The following is a 12,135-nucleotide window of genomic DNA, read 5'->3' as shown; positions in this document are numbered from 1 at the left end:
AGACAGATTTCCCCCCCCCGCCCCGTAAACACTTAAACTGGGGAACCTACTGCCAGGGCTTTTTGTGGTTACTTGCAGTCTCATCTACATAGTTTGAAGAAAAGTGTGTAGACTAATTTTTGGAAAGATTAACTCAATCTATGAAGTGATTAAACACAAAGATACCACCTCTGACTTAGGAAATCTTTGAGTCACATATTAGTTGGAGATGAAAAAGCGTACCAAAGACACATCACTATGCATACATGTGCTTTCAAAGGTGTTCTGTACCAGCCCAGCTGAGACCAGAGACTGGCGAATGAACCTCTGGTCTGATCTAGTGTGACTGTCTGTCATGTTCTCCTTTACACAAGTGTCACTGACCACAGTATCTCTTGCAAATTTACTACATTTCTGGAACATTATGATGTTACTTCCATTTGGCATGAATAAGAAATCCACATAACCCAAATCACCTACTCAGCTCACTTGGAAACATGTTCTTGACAAGACCGCTGACATACTCTTCAAGAATATAACCATTTTATGAAAGCTCCTGTTGAATAATTACATGACTAAGACACACAGAAAGCTTCCAGTCCAAAATCCTAAATTGCATATACAGTCATATACAGTTTGAACTATTAATAACAGGAACATCCCAGCCCCATAAATCATTTTAACTTGATGAACCTCTATCTATATTAAGATACTGAGGATCTTTCAATGAATGTATACTTGTAGAAAAAAATAACAGCTTATAACGTGGTTTTAAGTCCAGGCGGCACTGGGCACCTTCAGCATGTCAGAAGTTGAATTGAGGTAAGCACAGCACTTTTATAGTTGTCAGAGATGTCTTCAGCAGGACATATAAAACAAGGGATTGCTTGAAAGCATAAGTGGCGATTGTCAAGTAGGAGTAGCGTGTTCAACAGCAAGACTGAATTGTTTCAGATCCACCCACACAAATTTTATAGCTCCTTCTGAAACCTTAAAGCCTCCCACAAAGGAATCAGGCCCTAAAATGAACCACGTTTCTCTTAGAAAACTGTTCAATCTAACGAGAATGCTTTAAATGAGTCAAACTTTTGAATATTTTAAGTCCCATTCTGTATTAAAAATGAGTTTTAGAAAAACTACTAACATTTAGGCATAACTATTCAAATAGTCACAGAAAATCTCAGTGGTTTTGTATGTATTTAAATTGTAATAATATAAATGAGAGTAATCAACATTGTGATTTCCCAAAATTATTAGAATTTTGGCCTCAGAAGGCAAGCAGGGAATGTGACACTAAAACACACTGTTTAGCAAGAATGTGTAGAAGTTAGAGAGATGTACAAGCACTACTTCACTGCTACAAATGCATTTCGTAAATCTAATCATAGGTGCATCATCTTAGAAAAAAAAGACAATAACCACACCATTCCTATTAAGCACTTCTACAGCCCTGATAACCATTAAACCCTGGAAATGTAATAGAAAAAGGAACGGGAAAGTGCTATAGCTGCAGAACTGCCTGTGAAAATAAGCAGCTCTTTGGAGCTTAAAAAGAAAATAGGAAAACAGTGGACTTGTAAATAAGTTCACAGCATTTAATTACAGTTCTAAGCAGAGCCTAAGTCTACAGAAGCCTTTTAATGCACATGAAGTTTGCTTAGCAGAAAAGCCAAACTGGATTTTTAATAAATAACATAATCTGGATTTCAAAGGCCACTGGATTCAACCTTCTGCTTCTAGGCATAAGTACAGATTTGGTATAATTTTAGATAATGTCTTTGGTCTCAAAACTTCAAAAACTGAACCTTGTTTGAGGCACAGCAATACGAATGGCTGCTTTAACTTCAAAGTAACGTTTAAAAGTTTTCAGTGATAGAAGCATTCAGCTAAAGCAAGAAACATGAAACTGCAGTGACAGAAATATCACCACAGTCCTCCCTGCTTTGTGCAGTGTCACTTCCAATGCACTTCAGACTACACAGAGAAAAACTGCCAGTGCATCTATTATGGGATCATATGAACATGCATATTTATTATGAAAATACAAAAATTCTTCTCAATATCTATTTTAACAATGGTAGAAAATATACAGAAAACAAAAAGACTATTGAATTGTTATTCTTTACCCTTCATTTGTAGTGCAATATGACTTACAAAGGAAGATTTAAACATGAAATTTCATTTCCACTTTGGTGCAGTTTTATCCAGTTTTAACATTATTTAACTCTTTAAGAAATGCAGGAAATCTTGGGTATTTTTTTTAATATAAAAAATAAAAGACTACAAGTACCTCCTTGACAAGCCAATAAGGCAAAAACAAGATCACAGAAAGTATAAAGTAAGGCTGAATAACATATAACACATGCTTATTTACTCTCTCCCAACAGCATAACACACCTAACCCATCACTTACACATCCCACTCCTAATTCTATTACACTATTACTTTCCGACACAACTGAAAAAAACAGCACTTTTGCCTTTAGATCTCTTCACTCTTCATGGCATGCCACACCTAACGCAGACAAAATGGATATATTTGCTTCATGTTTATGAGCTTTATATGAATAAGGTTCCTCAACACAATGGTGATAATCCTCCTTAAAGGAAAATGGAAACACCTGCCATGTAGTCCTCACTCAACTAAAAACACCAGAGGAAACGGCTTAAAGACATCCCTTCCAGTAAAACCCTTTGGCTTTGGGGATCTATATGTAGTGGCATATATCTGCTATTGCTTTCATCACTCAAATGAGGTAGAAAACCTCCTGAGTCCAGCAGCAACACCCCAGCACGAAGCTGGTGAGACGGAGGAGTCAGGCCTGTCATTGTTTCATGATGATACAACTGCTTGTAGACAATGCTTTACAGAACCATAATTAGTTTTACACATTGAGTTTAATACTCCCCCTTCTTACTCAGCGCTACACTAGGCAGTCTTTGACACAAACACTTGTAAATGAGTATGTTTTATAATGCAATAATTAACATTTGCAAGTGTTACTATGAAAAAGTAACCAGTGCCATGCTATCTTTAGATAAAAGAAATCATGATATATTAATTTATGTCAATATGGATAGCTTTTATCAAAAAAAAAAAAAAGTCACTTTGGCATTCTGTTGTAAATGTAATACTTAACAGAACTATAAAGCATGTTTATAAAAAACACAAAGAAACTTACCTTCAGCTTCACAAACACCAAGAAAAAAAGAATCACTTTAATTCATGGTATAAATTAAATCATTGCAACTAAAATACCAAAGGATCCTCCAGCTCCTTCAGCACCACTTACCCTTCACCTGGCACATGAATCTACAGCAATTAAATAAAACTTACGCAACAGAAAAGTTGGCATGACTTTTCCTTGTACATCATACGTAAAGGCAGGTGTGAGTGCAGAGAGGGAGTTAATACCTCTTAGCACTTGCCACGGGCTTCTCTTTCCTTCATATTCACTGCATGCATATGATAGCTCCTCCTTTCTGCTGGCCATGACGAATTACTTGGTTATACATGTACAAAAGAATAGACAGCCCCACACACCCCCACTTCCTTGCAGGTCACAGCAATGTCACAGCCAGAGAGCAGAGCTCTCAAGTTAACACAAGTCAGTGTGGTCAAAAAGTGTCACCTTCCCTTTGTCTAACATTCGTGAGCAAGTTGCATTAGGTATATATGGAAAAAAGTGAGGGGCACCAAGAGATGAAAATCTACACTACAATATAAAATATTCTACATAGAAAGTCTGAATTCGGAAGAAGTGAAAGCTATAGCTACAGTGTAAGTCATTACCAAGCCTGGTCTGGCAGCAGCTTAAGACAGGTTCATGTAACAGGGAAAACTGAGGCAGGACAGTCCAATGCTCGGTGGAATAGGAAAGGTGCCTTGGCAGTAAACGGGAGCAGAAACATCAAGAATGCCGATATAATATTCTTGTTATTTGTTGCTGAAGCCCTAATGCTTACCTAGACATGCATTGCAAAGGAAAAATAAATATTTTATTGTCTGAAGGTAACATGCTGTATTTCAGAACAGCCCAGTTAATGAACTACATTCTTGGTAGTAACCGGAGCAATATCACATGACGAATGCATGTGCTTTCATGTAATTCTGTGTGAGAATGGCTCAGGCTTTTCATTCGAGCAAGGGTGACCATTTGGAAGCAAGACTGGGGAAGGGGAAGGCTGAAGGAACATGCTATTGTGAAAGTAACTGACAATGAATTTAAAAGCTTGCATGCAAGAGGGCTTTATTTTGTACAGGGGAATACTGAACAGTTACTTAGAAGGTAGGATTTCTCTGGATTCTCATCCACTTGCTCACTGAAAATGTCAACAACACACCAGTGCAAGCTTTGCTACAACAATGCCTTCATTTTCCCACTCCTAATCTTCAACAGTTGGTAAAATAGAATGCTTGAAACAATAGGGTAATGTTATCTAATGATAATGGCTTACCCCATCGCTGGCTGTTGTCCGCATGTGGGTGAGGGAGCGCTTTGGTGAGGGAGGAAGGACAGCATGGGAAGCAACCCTGACTCACAACGTGACGCTGTCCTTCCCTGAAGGCAATGGCACCACATCCATCTACTCACCTGAAGCTCCCTCATTAATGTTTATAAATTCCCACATTAATGTTTATAAATATATAAAGGATGAGTGCCAGTAGGATGGAGCCAGGCTCTTCTCAGTGACAACCAATGACAGGACAAGGGGTAATGGGTGCAAACTGGAACACAGGAAGTTCCACTTAAATATGAGAAGAAACTTCTTCTCAGTGAGGGTGACAGAGCACTGGAACAGGCTGCCCAGGGAGGGTGTGGAGTCTCCTTCCCTGGAGACATTCAAAACCCGCCTGGACATGTTCCTGTGTGACCTCACTTAGGCGTTCCTGCTCCGGCAGGGGGATTGGACTAGATGATCTTTTGAGGTCCCTTCCAATCCCTAACGTTCTGTGATTCCCTCACAGCCTGTTTTGACTAGCCCTAACCTATTCTGGGTCATCAGCACATAAAACATTTCCAAAATGACAGTGACTCTGGAAATTGCTTGGACTACAGAGGGTTCTTTACCAGACAAGATACTTTACCAGACAAGAAACACACACCTTTCTCCAAATTATGTGTTTTATTTTATTTTTTGCTCAAGAACTTCTTAGATACCCACCCATATTTACCATTCTAATTTTTTTACTATGGAAGTTTAATTTAAAAATAAAAAAATTATTTTTCCCACTATGTACACCCAAACTTAAAATTCTGAAGTCAAACTGTGTTTTCCTCAGTCATGTATGAGGACCCAGACAAGGATTCTGTAGGCTAGATTATGTTCTTCATTACACCTTTACAATCCTGATGAAATATCGCTTCTTTTACAGCCTATCAAGCCAGCACTTGCATGGGTATATCAACTCTGTATGAAGCAGAATGGTTCACTACAAGCTCATAGAGAGGTAAACTGCACATCAACAGTCAGCTACAGGAGAGCTGACAAAAGGGATGTCATGGCCAGAAAAGTAATCCCCATGAAAAAGTGTAGAATCAGTTTAGCTCAACTTACCCCTTTCCAGATCCTACTGTATTCTTTCCCCTCCTACACCTTCCATCTCCACTCTCCCTGATGAACAATCCTTAACCTGCAATCTTTGGTAGGACTCACCTATCTACCAACATGCAGTTTATATAAGTGTTAACACCAATGTCAATCACTCTACTGGTGCCCCCGGCCCCACCCCTCCGGGGCTTAACACCGAACACAGCTCTGGCAGCCTCAGCGCTGCTCTGCAGGACTCGAACCCTGGGCTCAAGCAATCCAACAGACTCTGCCTCCCGACACAGCTGGGACAACAGGCGCACACCACCGCGCCCGGCACTAACTAATACCAGAGGCAATGTAGGCCCACTGATGAATGAGGTGGGTGCCCTGGTGGCAGAAGATACAGAGAAGGCAGAATTACTGAATGCCTTCTTTGTCTCTGTCTACTCTGCTGGAGGCTGTCCTGGGGAGCCCTGTACCCCTGAGACCCTGGATGAAGCCAGGTCAATGGAGGAGTTTGCTTTAGTTGATGAGGACTGGGTTAGGGAGCAATTAAATAGTCTGGACATCCATAAATCCATGGGTCCAGATGAGATGCATCCGCGGGTGCTGAGGGAGCTGGCTGAAGTCATTGCTGGACCGCTCTCCATCATCTTTGCCAAGTCTTGGGAAACGGGAGAGGTGCCCGAGGATTGGAAGAAAGCAAATGTCACTCCAGTCTTCAAAAAGGGCAAGAAGGAGGACATGGGTAATTATAGACTCGTCAGCCTCACCTCTGTCGCCGGGAAAGTAATGGAACACCTTATCCTTGGTGCCATCTCAAGGCATATCAAGGATCAGAGGGTTATTAGGGGCAGTCAGCATGGCTTTACTAAGGGTAAGTCATGCTTGACCAACCTCATAGCCTTTTATGAGAATGTAACAAGGTGGATGGATGATGGCAGAGCGGTGGATGTGGTCTACCTGGACTTCAGTAAAGCCTTTGACACAGTCTCCCACAGCATCCTCACAGCTAAATCGAAGAGGTGTGGTCTAGACAATATAGTGAGGTGGGTTGCAAACTGGCTTAAAGAGAGAAGCCAGAGAGTGGTAGTCAATGGTGCAGAGTCTAGTTGGAGGCCAGTATCTAGTGGAGTGCCTCAGGGGTCAGTACTGGGGCCAATATTATTCAATATATTCATTAACGATTTGGACGAGGGGATGGAGTGTACTATCAGAAAGTTTGCTGACGACACTAAGCTGGGAGGAGTGGCTGACACGCCAGAAGGCTGTGCTGCCATCCAGCGGGACCTGGACAGGCTGGAGAGTTGGGCGGGGAATAACCTGATGAAATTTAACAAGGGAAAGTGTAGAGTCCTGCATCTGGGCAGGAACAACCCCAGGTTCCAGTATAGGTTGGGAAATTACATATTATAGAGCAGTGTAGGGGAAAGGGACCTGGAGGTCCTGGTGGACAACAGGATGACCATGAGCCAGCACTGTGCCCTTGTGGCCAGGAAGGCCAATGGCATCCTGGGGTGTATTACAAGGGGGGTGGTCAGTAGATCGAGAGAGGTCCTCCTACCCCTCTACTTCGCCCTGCTGAGACCCCATCTAGAATATTGTGTCCAGTTCTGGGCCCCTCAGTTCAAGAAGGACAGGGAACTGCTGGAGAGAGTCCAGCGTAGGGCAACAAAGATGATTAAGGGAGTGGAGCACCTCCCTTATGAGAAAAGGCTGAGGGAGCTGGGTCTCTTTAGTTTGGAGAAGAGGAGACTGAGGGGTGACCTTATTAATGCTTATAAATATATAAAGCTGCATGCCAGTAGGATGGAGCCAGGCTCTTCTCGGTGGCAAACAATGATAGGACAAGGGGTAATGGGATCAAGCTGGAACACAGGAGGTTCCACTTAAATTTGAGAAGAAACTTCTTCTCAGTGAGGGTGACAGAGCACTGGAACAGGCTGCCCAGGGAGGGTGTGGAGTCTCCTTCTCTGGAGACATTCAGAACTCGCCTGGACATGTTCCTGTGCGACCTCACCTAGGTGTTCCTGCTCCAGCAGGGGGATTGGACTAGATGATCTTTTGAGGTCCCTTCCAATCCCAAACATACTGTGATACTGTGAATGTCCCTGCCAAATAGAGCAGTGTGTTTTGCAATATCCCCATTTGCTGACAGATCACTAATTTCCAGTCTGCAAGGAACAGCATTAATCCAATGCATTTTATTTTCACTTCCCAAGATGTAACCTAAAGATTCTTGAGCATTTTTCTTGAGCTGTTCTCCCAAGATGGACAGCCATCACACGTTTCTCCCTTCTAAACAAGAAGGCAGAACATGGAAAAAACCCCACACAATGCTCAGAGAGGGACTAAAGCCCAGTGCTACACACCCCTCCAAAACTCCCCTCACGTTATGAAATCTTTTGTTCTAACCATTTGATCCCAAGTCCATCAGGGAAGATTTTAGGCAACGTCAGCCTCACACGTTTAATTAGCAGCAGACATACCACAGAGCTCTAAGTCCTCTAGCTCACAAGGGTCAAACACTTACTGCTTTTGCAAGTACGGCCTGCTGCAAAAGGCAATCTGGCGCACTGAGGCAAACTCTGAATTTGCAGAAATCTGCTGTCCAAGATGTGGGGGTAAAGCACTGCACTCAGCACAAAAAGCTTACACAGGCAGGCAGGTGAAGCGTTAAATACCAAATAGTCAGCTAAATGCAGAACTTTGAGCCCTAAGAAATGTGACTTCACATTTATGCTGTTTACTGGAAATGCGGTGGCTACACCGGGAATAAATTAACATACGCAGGAATTTATCCAAAAATCCATTAAGGACGACACTCCACTAGTGAACCAGAAGTAATCAGAGCATAATTCAGTGCTTCAGTGGGTGACAAAAGCAACAGATGTCTCCATCTGCAGCTTCCCACTAAAAATGGTAAAGTTGTATGATGCAAAAATCACACTGAGAAACTGACTCTAGAAAGTCTGTAGGTGCCATCCATGTTGGAATCACAGGAGGTTAATCTTTATTGCTCAATATTTCATTGAGCAAAAAGAAGTCACAGATTTCTCAGGAAGTTTTATCCTAGTTTCTAGTTGCTATAATCTCAGCAACATATGAGCTATTTCTTAAGCTGGTGCTATGAAACTGCACCGCAGGCAGGACTCAGGTAGTACTACACCTCCTGTGTTTACTTTAAACATCAGCACGGTGCCAGGCAGAGCACAACATCTAAGCTTCTAAGGTGCTTCACAACTGAAGCCTTAAAGAAACCAATGCAGCCAGAATCACTTAATGACGAACGGGGCCACTAATGGGTTGGATCCTACAATGCTCTAACACACAAACTCATCAAAGAGATTTAATTTACCTTGACCTTGTAGTACTCCTTGACTTCAGGCTGAATGGAATCAAAATCACCACTGATGTAATCAGGCAAGAAGCTGAAAGGAAAGCAATGAGCAGTGAAATGAAAAATTAATCCATCTTACTACATTTAATATTTATTTTCTGAAGAGCGCTAAGGGGTACGAGCATTAATCTCCCAAGGGAATAGGAGTTAGTTAAAAGCACATTAAAACAAGAGTTGATATGAGGTAATACCAAATAAGGTAACAGATGAACCATAAAACTGGTAAATCCTGTGTCCCTTCTTTGCTAAGGAAGCTACACATCACTTAGATGCTTAGACATCTCCCTGGGTCAGTAAAGCGAGACTTGTATCTGCATTATTCTGGAATGACAGCTCTCAAATATCTTTCAAATCTATCATTCAGTCAGCAAAGTATTTGAAAAAAAGCATATCTGAGTGCTGCACATCAAGCCTCAGAGGGTATCGTTTGTCAAAAGGTTACAATGCTTCTCGGAGAACCGGTATGCCACAAATGTTCCAAAGATTTGTATTTGACTTGTTACTGATGTCATGCCATTTCTTCTCTTCCCCTTGAGTATTGAAAATACTCCCTCCAAAATATGGAAGCCAAGTGCTCAGAGATTTTCAAGTCATATCTTCGATATACAAAATGTGTATGAACTTGATTTCACATTCCAGCCATCATTTGTACAGTAATACCGCTGCAAAGCAATTAGAAATTGTAATGTTGTGATATTTATCTCAACTTGCTTCTTGTTGTTTTTTAATTGCAGAATTCTTTGAAATATTTACTGTATAAATTCTCATACAATTTGTGATGAAACTTCAACTGTGCTGCAGAAAGAACAGCTTAAGAATAATTTTGAAACAACAAAAAAAAACCTAAAACCAACAACAAATCCAAACAAACAAAACAGCCAAGCACACAGAAATATAACTTGCCACCTTGCACAATTCGTGGAGTTTTAAGTAGCAGCTAAGAAGAGAAGGGAAAGTGTTGTCACTGTTTCAACAGATAAAGCTGAACTGAATTTTTAAATTAAATCTGCATTTTTAGTGTTTTCTAACAAATTAAATAACATAGCTCCTCTTCTCCAAGGTTACTATACTTCACCAAGACTGAGAGTTAATCAGCAAATTAGTTTACAGCTCAAGCTGAATTACAAAAAATTAGGCAAAGCATATTGGGATATATTTTTCTTCCACATGATTTTAGAAGAATGCTGCAGGGTCTACACACTCCCCACATCAGTAAAACTTATAAAAATCTTACGTTCTGGTTCTGTTCAAAGATTTCAAAAGAGATGCATTTAAAATTCACTGCTCTCTGCTATTACCAAGGCTTTTATAAAAGAATATGTTCTAAAAATCTGTCCAAAATTGATGCTCCTACACTTGTGGCGGGGGAAAAGGCAGTCCCTTCTGCATCAGGTTTTATTGAGGACACAGAAAAAACTAGAAGAAATGCAAATATGTCAGTAGTCTGTTTTATATGCCCAAATCAATATAGTTCAAAACCAGCAAAAACTAAACAGAAAATTAGATTTGCTCCTTCACTGTGAGACTGACGTACAAAAAATCCCACATTTTCAAAACTTAGATTTTAAATTGCTGCCTTTTTACCTTTCCACAAGTTTTCCAATTCAGTATTTACTGAACGCAACAAGCCTAAAAAAACTACAGGTATTCTCTTTCAATTTGTTATGTTCCCTTCACATCATCCTGATTGAAACGAAGCCATTAAAAGTGAACTCACTCTAGGCGTTACAGCAGTGCCCCCAGCTGCAAGCCCTGGAGGTGTCCCAGCAGGTTTGGCAGGAAGAACAACAGCCAATTGTCACCGAAAGTCAACGTGGTGTGACACACACATCCACTCTGATGAAAAAGCTGAAGTCTTAAGGTTGTTTATCTTACTGAAATACAGTACATAAATCCAAAAGTGCCTTTGTAATTTTTTTTTTCTCTACAGTAACTACAGACTGCAGTGCTTTTAAATAATCAACCATTTATCCCAAGTGCTGCAAGAAGCATAATTGGGAGCAGAATTAGCCAAAAAGGTATCTTCTCAGTAAAATCATTTCCATGACAAAAGGTAGCTGAAGTTCTGTCTGAATTTTTACAAGCAACAGAAACAAGAATCTCAGTTGCACCTCCCACATGCTCTGCCGAGGCTTCTGGCTCCACTGCCTGAACAAGTCTCATCCGCCTGGAAGCACTGCATTCATTTTCAAAACATCCTCTCTAAATAGTTCACTTGTAGCCACCACAAAGCCAGAAATGACTAACAGAGAATACGGAATTGTGGCTGGGAACTTCAACTTTTCAAAATTCAAAGCCTCACAGTAATGAACACAAAGAGAATTCTTTCTTCTTCTCTTCTCCTTCCCTTTTTAAAACACAAGAAACAAGGAAAATTCAGAAAGTCACTCCTGATGAATTAAAAAAATATCCCTCATGAGTAAACCTCAACTTGCACTGTCTGCTTCACAAACATCATAAAATGTTATATTTTCAGAAGACGGCTGCTCTTTGTACTCAATGACTATGCAAACCAACAAAAGCAAACCAATGGTCAGTCAAGAGTCAAAATCTGCATTTGACTTGGTCCCTTTGAGTTCTGTGGAATGAATGGCCTGGTTCAGGTGAACAGAATTGAGCCAAAGCTCTTCTCCAATCAACATAAGCAAAGAAGAGTTGTCCTAGACTACACACGGAACCACAGAATGTCAGGGATTGGAAGGGACCTCAAAAGTTCATCTAGTCCAATCCCCCCGCCGGAGCAGGAACATCTAGATGAACCTCAGAGAAGATCAGCACTAGTTGATATAGAAAAAGGGGAAATAGTTGAGAGAGATACATATGGAAAAACAACAACAACAACAACAACAAAAACCAAATTAAATTAAGAATGTAATAAGAGATTTTCACTTGTTTCCTTTGGTATAGTTTTGTATTTACTGCTGACTACAGACTAGTCCAGGAGAACAGGCTCTGTCCAGCAGAACAGCTTGATTACATACCAAGCTTACTACTACGTGAGTAGAAGAAATTATGTCAGAAAAAAAATAACAAGATAGGCCCCTCCATTAAATTTAAAACAGCAGCCCTTGCTTAAAGTATGGGTTAAAATCAGGTATTATATTAGTCTAACCCATGCTTTCCTGCCCTCTGCCTTCAAATTCATTAATAATTCTTATTATGTAGCATAACTTTATCGAAGATGGCATATATTTCAGTGACGTATATGGCACATATCCTTTA

General features: G+C 40.7%; 1 protein-coding gene across 3 annotated transcripts in view; it reads right to left on the bottom strand.

The window, feature by feature from the left end:
• Window positions 1-12,135, bottom strand: part of TPK1 (thiamin pyrophosphokinase 1) — a 306,701-nt gene that overhangs the window by 150,067 nt on the left and 144,499 nt on the right. For all 3 annotated transcript variants that reach the window (XM_082046404.1, XM_082046405.1, XM_082046403.1), the window contains exon 4: window positions 8,872-8,944. In XM_082046404.1, coding sequence (XP_081902530.1) covers window positions 8,872-8,944 — 73 coding nt within the window. The remainder of the gene's footprint in view (window positions 1-8,871; window positions 8,945-12,135) is intronic.

The sequence above is a fragment of the Streptopelia decaocto genome, assembly GCF_964273445.1.
Source record: "Streptopelia decaocto genome assembly, chromosome: 2".
Lineage (NCBI taxonomy): Eukaryota > Metazoa > Chordata > Aves > Columbiformes > Columbidae > Streptopelia > Streptopelia decaocto.
This window is presented reverse-complemented; position numbering and strand designations above follow the sequence as displayed.